A 14,497-nucleotide genomic window follows, 5' to 3' on the forward strand; every position below is an offset into this window, starting at 1 on the left:
CCCGTTGATGGTAATCTTAACTACACCTCTATGAGTTCATTGAAATGAGGAATCCTATGCAAAGTGCAACTTGTATAAGGACACGTACGTGCGTGTACGCTTGCTTATATACTAGTTTAGAGTCCATAATCCAAATCATGATAGTAGTACGAACAATAAATTAAAAGAAAATAGATCAAACATATCAAGCGGGTGTATATGTAATTTGTGCGAAACGGCCAGATATAACAAGTGGTAAAAGTTGAATAATGAACATGAAAAAAAAAATGAATCCATGTATACACAAAAAAAAAAATGAATTGTACCAAATGTGGTAATTTTCTATCATTACATGCTACTATTTTAAAAAGCTACGGGATGAACTATATTTTTCAATTTTAATTGGTCGGCTTTTTAACAAATAATTAGGGATAACATAAATAATATATGTTTTTGAAAATTACTTAGCTATTCTCATGTATTTTTCTTTCGATTGGTGGTAAAGTTCTCATTATCCTCAAGCCACATCTTAATAGGAGTACACGTACAACTATTATGGCTTAATCTTGATTTACCTTTTAAAATTTAAAATTTTATTATTGTTCACGCCTTTTTTGTTTTTTTTAAGGCATTGGATTGAACAAAAGGTTTAGTTGTGGTCCGTGGATCTATCCATTTCAAACATTTAATAGATTTTCTGTTTGGTTTAACAGAAAACTCCTTTCCTACTAAAATTTAGATGATAAAAATAATGGCTTAATATAACATTTGCATGCACTTAATTTGGGTTTTAACTATTCGATCAACAAGTCGATTAAGTGCTTCACACTACGAGAAAATCGTGGTTGTAGAATCAGAATGCAACAAGTTTAACAAAAGTAAGCATAGATTAAAACAAACGTACGCGTACTAGCTAGGAAACCGATCGGCATTAGAACAAACGCTTCCGAAAAATTTCGAATTGCCTACATTCTAAAATAACAAGACAAGGGTGCTACGAGATATGAGAGGAGTCAAATCTAAGGAAAGCGAAAAACATATCATCACGACATAAAGGGTTGCCGGGTCCGTATCTTGCTCCAATTCTTCATCAGTACTCTCTTCTTTTACTGCTTTCTGATGAATCCAAAGAATAAAGATACGATTAAATTGCTGTTGTTAGTCTATATACAAACACTAGCATATATACACTTACATAATAGAGTAGTAAATGTTAATTAAGAACTCGTACAGTCCAAATATATGTATATATGTTGAGACTTGTGATTAGAATTTTAGAACTATTGTTGCAAAATGAAATTAAGTTACTTGAAGATGATGAGACTAATAGGGTGGTTCGGTGGCAGGTTCCTTTGGTGCGTTACACCTGAAGCATTCTGACCTGCTTGCGAAGTTATGCTCGTTGCAGCCTGACCTATATATACAAACCAAATTAGTTTCTACAATATGCTTATACATATTTACTAAGATATATAAACGGTCGTTTTAGCTTATGTACGTAAGCCAGCATGCATGAGTTAATCGATGCTACGTGATGAAGTAAACTCATCAACCATACACATAAAAAATAAAAATAAAAAAGTACCTTGGGCAAATCCAATCTCCAGATTTCCAAGGAGAACGGCCTGTGCTGCCACCACCACTGCTGCTGCCAAAACCAAAAAGGCCACCACGTCTTGGACCAACATTCATGTCTATAAACCCCGTTGTTGCAGCGACACTTGAGCTTGGAAACTCATCTTTAGCTGCACCGCACTTGAAACAACTAGACCTGTTGGCAAAATTGTGCGTCCCACAATTCCCAAGGTTGCAATACCAGTCACCCGGTCTCACGTCTGGCCCTGTGTTGAAACCGAATGAGTTACCGAAACCGCTGATTAAGTCCGTACTTATGCCTCCCAGTACTCTAGGCTCTCTGCAACGTTGGCATGAATCTCTTCTCTGGAAGTTGAGGTGGCTACACGATCTACAGTTCCAATCTCCCGGCCTATTCATCTTCTTCTACGTACGGCCCCATTGAAAAAACAAATTAGAGTATATAGTTACACAAAACTAAAATCATATACTATATTTTACAAAGGTAACCTATATATAGTATATTTTTTTATGATTACCTGGTTATGTTAAACTGGAAACTATAAGGAGAGTGGAAGTGAGTAATATATATATATATAAGAGATGAGGTTTGGAGTTATAGTATATGAAGGTGATGTTGTACTCTCCTCACATATTTATATGGACAAAGCAAAGTCCATTCCTTTAACAAACCGGGAACAATTTTTGAAGTGAAACTAAGGTTTCAATTCGTTTTCACTTTCTCATTTGCTTCAGCTTTAGTGCATTTCCTTTAACGTTGTGTTTCTCTGTAAACTACGTTTTTCCCAAAAGAAACAAAATTTATCTATTTATGGGTCTGATTGGTAACGTAGCCAATGCTGTACAGAAAAGCTGTAAGCTGGAGCTGTAAGCTGGAGCTGTAAGCTGTTACGGAATACTGCAAAGCTGTAAAGAAAAACTATACGTAAAAGCTGTATAAAAAAGCTGAGAGTAAAGTTTTTAATAAAGATTTTGGTAAAGTTTTTGTGATTGGTAAAAAATCAAAGTGGTACCACTTGTAATACTTTATGTGTGTTTACCAATCAGTACCTATATATTTCGAGGACTTTAAATTTATATATCATTTTTAGTCCCCACTATTTTTAAAAAAGACAAAGAAAATAAAAGTATTCTTTGACCTTTTTGGGACCCCAGCTCGTATATGCTTATAGATTCTTTGTTAACGGTATATATGCATATATATAGATTGGCGTATACATAAGACACCTAAAGCTGAGGGATATATAGTTAGCATCTCATTATCTATTTCGAGAGCATGTATGACTTTCATATGAATTATTGATCAACCTCTAGCTATGATTGGTAAAAATACTTCCAGTATATATAACTAATTTGTACATATAAATAATACACACACTCATAGCTATTGTCTATTGATGAAGGTTCATGGGTGTCTAATATGCTCTCTTGCGCGTCAGGAGTAAAGATCTCTCTAGCACTGTTTAAAGCAAAAGTTGCATGGCAACAATTTCAAGGAACGTATCTGTTCCCCTTAGCCGCGGAAATCATGAACGTTTAAAGGAATAACTTCTCCTTTCTTTAGTTTTAGTCTTTTGAAGTTTGGCCCTTTGAAATTGAAATAGTCATGTGTATAGATATCTATTTAGAACTTAGTGGTTCGTGAATATTCTCAAACAAAACTTAAGGAAAAACATCCAAACCTATAGGTTAAAACAAAAATAATAATCATTAAATGGGAAGTGAGGTTCGTATCTTGACCATCTTTGTGTCGTTTTCATTTGTCTACTACAATACAATTTCGTTTTACCTTTTTTTAACTGATGTTTTTTTCTTACTATATCCCACATACAAATTATATATTGTCGTTTGTGATATTACACCGGAATCGCTTTTGTACCGTCAAATCACAAACGACAATATATGTTATTGTGGAAATTTTGTAATATCACAAACGACAATATATAATTTGTCGCAAGGACAATAAGAAAATCCACTAAACAATACCCATAACTAGTATATAACATATTTTCAAAAAGTTTAATTTTTGATATGAACCTATTAGTTGTGAATAAGTCAACTAAATTATGTCTTTTAATAGAAAAATAAGAGTTACATGAATATACTTCAATCTAAATATATCATAATACAACAAAGCTACTGCTCAAAGTAATAACCATACTATAATTGAACAAATATTTATCATAATACAAGAAACACTCTAAAGCTATGGCCAAAGTAATTTACCCATACTAAAGAATTTATAGGCTTGGGAATCTCAGCCACTTAATTTATTTTATATATCTTCGTTTGCGAAAGTTTACAATTGAGGTGAACGAAACGAAAGAGTTATTATTAATTTTTTATTTTTATTGAACGAGCCACCAGCTAGTTGTGTTCTATTTATGCCCATCCTCTTCACATCACTCTTTCAAAACCTCGTGCCTTATTTTCTTTCACTAAACTCATCATTGAACGATGGTCAATATTAGGTCCACAAAACTCTCCTCAATAATGGGTCAACATAAGTTAGAGATCCTCTCCGATATTCTCGTGAAGATCAACTCTGTTTTGTAACTAAGTAGTCTTTATATAGATTGTTATCTCGATTTGTAAATGATAAGGAAATACGAAGACTTTCATGGTATCAGAGCCAAGTTAGTCTAGCTTTCAATTTTTTTTTTCTTCCTTTCTCTTCTCTTCCCTTTATCAATCTCTTCTCTTTCTTTCGTATTTTCTCCCTTGTTCTTCTTTCAATGGCTGCTCAAGCTGAACGAGCATTTGGTGTCACCAACATCAAGTCTCACATTCCTTTGATCCTTGATTTAGATGATCACAACTACGATGCCTGGAGAAAACTCTTTCTCACTCATTGCCTCACGTTCGATGTCTTAGGACATGTTGATGGCTCGTCTGCTCCAGCAAATGCGAATGATCAATCTTGGCTGAAACGAGATGGACTCGTTAAGCTGTGGATCTATGGAACTCTGGCTCAACCTCTCTTCAAATCCTCATTCAAAACTGGTGGTACCGCAAGAGACATTTGGCTCCGTATAGAAAATCAATTTCGTAACAACAAGGATGCAAGGGTCATGAAGATTGACAATGATCTGCGAACCATGGAGATAGGTGATATGTCCATTCAAACATATTGTCAATCCCTGAAGTCACTGGCAGATCTTCTCTCCAATCTTGATGCTCCAGTCAATGAACGCAATCTTGTGATGTACATGCTGAATGGACTCAACGAAAAGTTTGATAACATCATCAATGTTATCAAACACCAGAAGCCATTTCCATCCTTTGATGATGCCAAATCCATGCTCGAAGATGAAGAAGGTCGCTTGAAGAAAGCTCACAAGACCATTGCTTCACATACGGCGCATGCCTCATCTCCTACGGCGTTGGTCACGACAAGCAACAGTTCCCAGAATCAGCAGCATCAGACTCAGCAGAGGAACAACCGACCATGGCGTAGAAACAATCGCTTCAACAAGGGTCGCAACAATTCTCCGCAACAAAACAATCTCCCGCTAAAGCAACAGAGACAACAGTTCCCCACTTGGGGGTCGTACTGGCCAAACCCTTACAACCCGTGGCAACAACCTCCGTTTGCACCATGGGCACAATACCCTTCAACTGTTCAGAACCTTGGTTTGCTAGGACCAGCTCCGAAACCAGCTAACGCTCACAATACAGAGGCTCACACTGCTGATCTACAACCGACTCGAGATTTTGCTGAAGCATTCAACACCATGACACTTGCAGAACCAAACGGAGGGGATTGGTACATGGACACAGGTGCTACTGCACATTTAGCCTCCTCATCAGGTACACTCCACTCTGTTTTTAATTTGAACACCACTAAATCAGTCATTGTTGGCAACGGTTCGTCTATTCCTGTTTCCCAATCTGGTCACACCACACTTCCTTCTCTCTCTCGTCCTCTTACTCTTCGTAACATCCTCATTACCCCTGATATAATCAAAAATCTTATCTCAGTTCGAAAATTTACAACAGACAATGCTTGTTCTGTCGAATTTGACCCCTTTGGTTTTCTTGTGAAGGATCTTCTCACACGGACGCCTCTTCTCCGCAGTGATAGTACTGGAGATCTTTATCCATTTCGTCCTTCAAATAAAGAAAGCTCTCCTTCTACTTGCCTTGCTGTTTCTCCTTCTCTATGGCACATGAGACTCGGTCATACCAATATCGAGACGTTAAAATTGGTGCTAGCTTCCAATCAATTTCTTTGTAATAAAACTAGCTTGCCATCATCTTGTAATGCATGTCAATTGGGGAAACATGTAAAACTTCCTTTTCATAAATCAAATTCTGTTGCTTCTAAACCCTTTGAACTCATTCATTATGACATTTGGACCTCTCCTATACCAAGTCTAAGTGATCTTCGCTATTATGTCATCTTTCTTGATGATTATTCTCATTTTCTGTGGGTATATCCTATTCGAAGAAAGAGTGAAGTATTCACAAAGTTCTTGCACTTTTCTTCTTATATCAAAACTCAGTTTAATTCATCTATCAAATCTTTTCAATGTGACAATGGGGGAGAATACTCAAATGCTTCCTTTTCTCAACACTTTGACACAAATGGTATCCAAGTTCGATTTTCTTGTCCTTATACTTCGCAACAAAATGGGAAATCAGAAAGGATGATTCGAACCATCAACAATACCATTAGAACTTTGCTCTTCCAGTCTCATCTCTCACCATCATTCTGGGCAGAAGCCCTTCATACGGCTACCCATCTCTTGAACATTTTGCCTAGCTCCTCCATTGACTTTCAAACTCCTTTCTCTGTTTTGTTCAAGAAAGCACCAACCTATGAACATTTGAAAGTTTTCGGTTGTTTGTGTTACCCAAACTTGAACAACAAAACACAAACTTTCACCTCGCTCCTCACCTTGTATCTTTCTTGGCTATCCAATTCAACATCGGGGATATAGATGTCTGGATATAGCAACAAACAAAATAATTATCTCCAGGCATGTTATATTCGATGAATCTATCTTCCCTGCCGCTGTTAAGGATCCAAAAGATCAAACTGCTTATGATTTTCTAGAGCAGGTTGATGAGCCTTCAACAATGTTTCGAGAAATCCTTCAAACAAATATTCAAAATCCTACGCCATCTCAACAACTGGTTCCTGCGGTTTCTCAACCTATTCCTCTTCTAGAACAACCAGCCCCGGTTGCACCGTCTCACCATATGACCACTAGAAGCAAAGCAGGAACTAGAAAAACAAAACAACCTATCTCTCTTCTCACTACCAACACCATATCTCCTCTCCCTAAAACTCACAAACAAGCCTTAGCAGACCATAACTGGAATCCAGCAGTGACTGATGAATATGATGCTCAAATTAAGAATAAGACCTGGAATTTGGTACCACCACCGAGCAATGCTAACATTGTCAATTCTATGTGGCTGTTTAAGCATAAACTTGATGCAGATGGAAATCTAGACAGGTACAAGGCTAGATTAGTTGCTAATGGAAAAACTCAAGAAGAAGGTGTCGATTTTTTTGAGACATTTGCACCCGTAGTTAAACCTGCAACCATAAGATCTGTTCTTCATGTAGCAGTTGCCAAATGCTGGGGAACAAAGCAACTAGATGTGAAAAATGCTTTCTTGCATGGAGATCTAGAGGAAACTATCTATATGCATCAACCTCCAGGTTTTGTCAACAAACAAACTCCTCATTATGTCTGCAAGTTAAACAAGGCAATATATGGGCTAAAACAAGCTCCAAGAGCTTGGAATGCAAGATTTAAAAAGGTTGTGTCGAAGCTTGGGTTCAGTATGAGCAAGAGTGACAACTCTCTGTTTGTGTATAAACAGGGCAATGATATGGCTTACCTCCTCTTATATGTTGATGACATTATCCTCACTGCTTCAAGACAAACTCTCATAGATTCATTCACGGAGTCTCTCAAAAGCGAGTTTCCAATAACTGATGGTGGCCGTTTAAGTTACTTTCTCGGGGTTAAGGCTGAGTATAACAAAGCTGGGATTCTACTTTCTCAATCACATTACGCAAAGTCGATAATAACTAAAGCAGGAATGCAAGACTGTAAACCAGTGGCGACTCCGGTGGATGTCAACTCCAAGCTCACGGCTGATTGTGGAGAAAAGATTCAAAACTCCACCGAGTATCGACGCTTAGCAGGAGCTCTGCAATATTTGACATTCACTAGGCCGGATATCACGTATGCAGTACAGCAGATATGCTTGTTTATGCATGATCCAAGAGTCCCCCACTATCAAGCGTTGAAAAGAGTCATCCGCTATCTTCAGGGCACGCTCACTCATGGCCTACAACTTTTTCAAGGTACAATTGGTTCCCTCACTGCTTATACAGACTCAGATTGGGCAGGTTGTTCTGACACAAGACGCTCAACATCGGGTTATTGTGTCTATCTCGGTGAAAATTTAATCTCCTGGTCATCCAAACGACAACAAACAGTGTCACGTTCTAGTGCCGAATCAGAGTATAAAGGAGTGGCTAATGTGGTAGCTGAAACTTGTTGGATAAGGAACCTTCTGTTGGAAATGCATATACCGATTCGCTCTGCAACATTGGTCTATTGTTATAATATCAGTGCAGTCTATCTTTCAAACAATCCGGTTCAACATCAAAGGACTAAACATATTGAGATTGATCTCCACTTTGTTCGGGAGAAGGTTGCTCTTGGACAAGTAAAGGTTATACACGTTCCTTCTTCGTTGCAGTTTGCGGACATATTCACCAAGGGTCTCCCGACAATGTTGTTCAACGAATTCAGGTCCAGTTTAACCGTCCGGTGTCCCGACGATTTCACTGCGGGAGGGTGAACGATGGTCAATATTAGGTCCACAAAACTCTCCTCAATAATGGGTCAACATAAGTTAGAGATCCTCTCCGATATTCTCGTGAAGATCAACTCTGTTTTGTAACTAAGTAGTCTTTATATAGATTGTATTCTCGATTTGTAAATGATAAAGAAATACGAAGACTTTCAATCATCACATCTCTTCCAAGTTCTTCAAGGTCTCTGTCTTTCAATTTACACTATTTCGTAACAATTTGATTATTTTTTAGATATTGATTTCAGAAATATATAGCCACAAGAATGCAATTGGCAAAAATATATATTCACTATTATTATCTTTTGAATAAATAAATTCAATTTTTGTCCTAACTTTTAACGAAAGCAAAGAGTTCAATACATAAGAGAAATTAAGTTTTTAACAAAAAAATTTTTGTTTAGAATATATAAGGTAATTAAAGCAATTGGAGTAGGATTAGTGTTTTGATACATAAGAGTTGCGAAGAAATGGTGTCGTTTCAGTAGATATAAGTTAAGAAGAAAAAAAATTCAACAAAGTATCCATTGCCTTATTAGGGTAAACCCGTATATAACTACTATTTCGGATATCCATCCATTTTGTATTTTTTTCCTGAAAAAAACAGGTCTAAAAACTCTATATTAATTGTGGGTTTTGGACATATGATGAGTTTTAACCCACTTTTAACATTCACTTCCCAAAGATAAAATCGAATAGATTCTCTCTTTTCTTTTGTGTTCGTCAGTTTTTCTTTAGCATTCCCCGAGACAAGGTTGGTGGGTTTATTAATTATAATGATTCTTCATATATTCTCCATACCATTCACCCCTTCTTCTCTCAGCCAATCAGAATCTTCCATCTAATATTTCATTTAAAAAATAAATCAAAATTAAATTAAAAAGCAAATCAAATTAAGGAAACAAATTCTGTATACTTTTACTTAAGGAAATTTAAATATTAGCTTGGTTTAGATTTTTAAAATTAGAATAAAATTATATGTCGGTTTGGGTTTACAAATGAATTGGTTAGGGTTTAGATTTTACAACTAAAACGAAATTATATGTCGGTTTGGTTTTACAAATGAGGTGGTTAGGGTTTAGATTTTACAATTAGAATGAAATTATATGTCGGTTTGGGTACAAATGAGATGGTTAAGGTTTAGATTTTACAAGTAGAACAAAATTATATGTCGGTTTGGGTTCACAAATGAGATGTTAGGGTTTAGATTTCACGATTAGAACAAAATTATATGTCGGTTTGGGTTCACAAATGAGATGGTTAGGGTTTAGATTTTACAAGTAGAACGAAATTATATATCGGTTTGGGTTCACAAATGAGATGGTTAGGGTTTAGATTTTATATATGTTGGTTTGGGTTTATTAAAGAGCGGTTTAAATTTTTTTAATTTTATAATAATATATACAGATTTTATTTCCTTATCTTATAAGGGGATGAAAGGAGAGGTTCACCCCTAAGAGTGAACCCAAGTATTTGAAAGGAGAGGTTCACCCCTAGGAGTGAACCCAAGTATTGTTCTTTTTTTTCTTCAAATTCGAGTTAGCTTTTATACGGCGACTTATGGATAAGGCATAAGGCTCGGGAGCCATGGAATGGAATGATGGACGGAGTCTTGGATTAATTAAAAATGTTTTAATGTATAACAACACATAATCACTATTGCCAAATAAAACCATCTTTTACTAAATAATAAATTCAAAGAATAAGATAAAACAAGAATTTTTATAAAGTTTATAAAATTACACAATATCACGAAAGTACGTCAAATTATTTTCGTCAATTGACGTGAAAATCACCCTTCTCTTTAATTATAAAGGGCATTTGAGTATAATTATATATAATCGAAAATTTGAGTATCTATATAAAACAAATTAAATAAGATTAGAAAACTTCATCCGATTTTATTTAATATATATATATATATATAAAACTTAATATCATTCGTCTTACATACAGTAGAACCTTTATAAATTAATACTCTTTAAATTAATACTCGCTATAAATTAATAAATTCTTTCGGTCCCGAGTTGGACCGGTGTAAAAAATGACACATTTCGATAAATTAATAAGATAATATTTTTTTTTGGAAATCCCATGTAAAAATATAGTCCTATCAATATCATAAATTAATAATCAAGTAACATTAATATATATATATATATATATCTAAGAAAATTTAGTGAAATATAACTTTATTGTTGTTTGCATATTCTTGAATTCGCATTTTTATTGGAGCTCATCTCTAATCTTTTTTATTGTCGTCTTCTCAAATTGCATCAAAAAATTATGAAGAGTTCCAAATGCGATAATTGCTTTTTATATGTAATTGGTTCTAAAATTACTGCAGTATCTTATTCGACTTCATCATTACCATAAATGATATTATTTCTTCTAAACTTTAAACTTCTAACATCTATCAGTTTTACCTAAACTCTAAACGTAGCAATTATGATAGACAAGATTATAAATTGAGAAAATTCTTTAAAAATATGAATGATAACAAAAATATCTTTTGTAATACAAAATTTTCAAAATTATAAAAATTAATAATTTATCGATAAATTAATAAAATATTAATTTATCGATAAATTAATAATTATTAATTTATCGATAAATAAAACCTCTATAAATTAATAAAGTTTTATGGTCCCGACCTTATTAATTTATAGAGGTTTTACTGTATATCTTACTGTGGAAATCTCGTTTCATTATCTTATAGCTGACTCTACTTTAGAAAGACAAGTATACCAGTCCACAATGATAGTAAGAAAAACAAAATCAATTTTAAATAAGGTAAATGAAATTGTTTTGTAGCAGAAAATCAATGGACACAAAGATGGTGAAGATACGAACCTCAAAGCCTTTTCCCTTTCCATTTAATGATTCTTATTTTTGTTTGAACCTATAGTTTTGGATGTTTTTCTTTTAAGTTTTGTTTGAGAATCACGAACCAATAAGTTCTAAATGGATATACACATGACTATTTCAAACTCAGTATAATATATATTGGAAGTAATATTAAAACTTCAAAGGGCCAAACTTCAAAAGACTAAAACTAAAGAAAGGAGAAGTTATTCCTTTAAACATTCATCATTAATTTCCGCGGCTAAGGGGAACATATACGTTCCTTGAAATTGTTGCCATGCAACTTTTGCTTTAACAGTGCTAGAGAGAGATCTTTACTCCTGACGCGCACGAGAGCATATTATGCACCCATGAACCTTCATCAATAGCTATATATGTGTGTGTGTGTGTATTATTTATATGTACAAATTAGTTATATATACTGGGAGTATATATATTTACCAATCACACCAAGTTGAGGTGATCAATAATATATGTGAAAGTCATACATGCTCGAAATATAACGAGATGATAATAATATATCCCTCAGCTTTAGTTGTCTTATGTATACGTCAATCTATATATATGTGCATATACCGTTAACAAAGAATCTATAACTCTATAAGCATATACGAGCTGGGGTCCCAAAAAGGTCTAAGAATCCTTTATTTTCTTTGTCTTTTTTTTTTAAGTTTATTTTGTGAAATTTAGTGAGATATTCATTTTGTTACATATTCATAGCATGAGTACTCCACCCATTAGTCGTCATTAAACAATATAGTAAGTCCAAGAAAATAATTCTAAAATAGTAGGCCATATTGATATCTCTGGTTTACATATATATTCGACACCACCATTATAAAAGCAAGAGTTGTATAAGAGACTACTCTTTTTTTTTTTTACTTTGATTTATATGCCGATATACATCTATCAAGTATCTGAAAAAGACAAAAAAATGGTATTGAATAATTTGGCTATGTATTAGCTTTTGTGAAGCAGAAGCAAAAATGAAAACGGCTGATATCGAAAGCCTTTAACCTTGTTGTTTTTCTTTTTTGTTTAAAATAGTGGGTACTAAAATGATAGATAAATTTAAAGTTCTCGAAATATATAAATAGATAAATTTTGTTTCTTTTGGGGAAAACGTAGTTTACCGAAAAACACAACGTTAAAGGAAATGCATTAAAGCTGAAGCAAATGAGAAAGTGAAAACCAATTAAAACCCTAGTTTCACTTCAAAATATGTTCCCGGTTGTTAAAGGAAGGGCCTTTTGCTTTGTCAATATAAATACATGAGGAGAGTACAACTCACCTTCATATGCTATAACACCAAATCCCTCGTCTCTTATATTACTCACTTACTCTCATCCTGATCAGGTAAGCATAACATATATAGGTTACACTTATAAAGATATGTACGGATATGTATTTGGTTTTGTCTAATTTATATACATTTTTTAATGGGTCCGTACGTAGAAGAAGATGAATAGGCCGGGAGATTGGAACTGCAGATCGTGTAGCCACCTCAACTTCCAGAGAAGAGATTCATGCCAACGTTGCAGAGAGCCTAGACTGGGCGGAATAAGTACCGACTTACTCAGCGGTTTTGGTAGCCGCCCAGTCAGTAACTCTTTCCGTTTCAACACCGGACCGGACGTGAGACCGGGTGATTGGTATTGCAACCTTGGGAACTGTGGGACGCACAATTTTGCCAATAGGTCTAGTTGTTTCAAGTGTGGTGCCGCCAAAGATGAGTTTTCAAGCTCAAGTGCCGCTGCGACAACGGGGTTTATAGACATGAGTATTGGTCCAAGACGTGGGGGCCCTTTTGGTTTTGGCAGCAGCAGTGGCGGTGGGGGCACTGGCACAGGCCGTTCTCCTTAGAAATCTGGAGATTGGATTTGCCCAAGGTACTTTTTTTTTATGTGTATGGTTCATGGGTTTACTTCATCACGTGAATATATATTAACTCATGCATGCACTTACGTACGTAAGCTAAAACGACCATTTATATAATTTGGTTTAAGCATATTGTAGAAACTAATTTGGTTTGTATATATAGGTCAGGCTGTAACGAACATAACTTCGCAAGCAGGTTAGAGTGCTTTAGGTGTAACGCACCAAAGGAACCTGCCACCGAACCACCCTATTAGGCTCATCATCTTCAAGTAAATTGATTTCATTTTGCAACAATAGTTCTAAATTTCTAATTAATCACAAGACTCAACATATACATAAATTTGTGACTGTACGAGTTCTTAACATTTAGTACTCTATAATGTATAGTGTTTATATGCTAGTGAATTGATAAATAGACTAACAACAGACAGTAACGTCTTTTTTTTTTAAAGATTCATCAGAAAGCAGTAAAGGAGAGAAAACTGATGAAAGCATTGGAGCACGATCTTAGATACCGGCCCGGCGACCCTTTATGTCGTGATGATTTTTTATTTGCTTTCCTTAGATTTGACTCCTCTCATATCTCGTAGCACCCTCTTGTGATCTGGTTATTTTAGAATGTAAGCAACGCGAAGTTTTTCGGAAGTGTGTAGTTCTAATGTCGATCAGTGTACTAGCTAGTACGTACGTTTGTTTTAATCTATTCTTACTTTTGTCAAACTTGTTGCATTATGAATTTATGATTCTACAACACGATTCTCCCATAGTTTGAAGCACTTGATCGACTTGTTGATCGTACTCGACACTGAGAAATGATGTTTATGTGGCTCAAAATCAAATTAAGTGCATGCAAGTCTTATTACGCAATTATGTTTATCATCTAAGTTAAACCAAACATAAAATCTAGTAAGTGTTTGAAATGGATAGATGCATGGACCACAACGTAACCTTTTGTTCAGTCCAATGCCAAGGGTGAATAATAATAAATTTAAAAACTTAAAAGGTAGATCAAGATTAAGCATTCACAATAGATATACATTCTTAATTATAATGTGGCTTAATTAGGATAATTACCACCAATCGAAAGAAAAATTCTCCGAGCGCGCTCCCTTCTAAAATGAGAGTAGATAGCTAGTTATCAGAAAATTATATTGTTAATCCTATCCTTAATTAATTGAAATGAAAAGCTATGAATTAATTAAAATATAAGTAGTTCATTCCGTAACTTTTAAATAGTATCAGCATGTCATGATATACACCACTAAACGTGAAAGAACAAATATGATGAAGATGAACCCATTTAGTACACTTCAATTTTTTTTTTTTTTTTTTTTTT

The 14,497-nt window shown here is 34.8% G+C and overlaps 1 protein-coding gene and 1 pseudogene across 2 annotated transcripts; one reads left to right on the forward strand and one right to left on the reverse strand.

Annotated features, from left to right (window-relative positions):
• On the reverse strand, positions 825–2,337 carry LOC104771031 (transcription initiation factor TFIID subunit 15-like). 2 transcript variants are annotated; one of them, XM_010495504.2, is made up of 4 exons: positions 2,094–2,337; positions 1,565–1,977; positions 1,288–1,393; positions 825–1,095 (listed from the first exon to the last, which is right to left on the reverse strand). In XM_010495504.2, the coding sequence occupies exons 2-3, from the start codon at positions 1,972–1,974 to the stop codon at positions 1,303–1,305; spliced, it is 501 nt and encodes a 166-aa protein (XP_010493806.1). In that variant the 5' UTR covers positions 1,975–1,977; positions 2,094–2,337; the 3' UTR covers positions 825–1,095; positions 1,288–1,302. The 2 variants fall into 2 exon arrangements, with proteins under 2 accessions (XP_010493806.1, XP_010493805.1); XM_010495503.2 differs by having other exon boundaries at positions 1,565–1,980.
• Positions 12,418–13,912, forward strand: LOC104771032 (annotated as a pseudogene).

Source organism: Camelina sativa, chromosome 20, assembly GCF_000633955.1.
Source record: "Camelina sativa cultivar DH55 chromosome 20, Cs, whole genome shotgun sequence".
Lineage (NCBI taxonomy): Eukaryota > Viridiplantae > Streptophyta > Magnoliopsida > Brassicales > Brassicaceae > Camelina > Camelina sativa.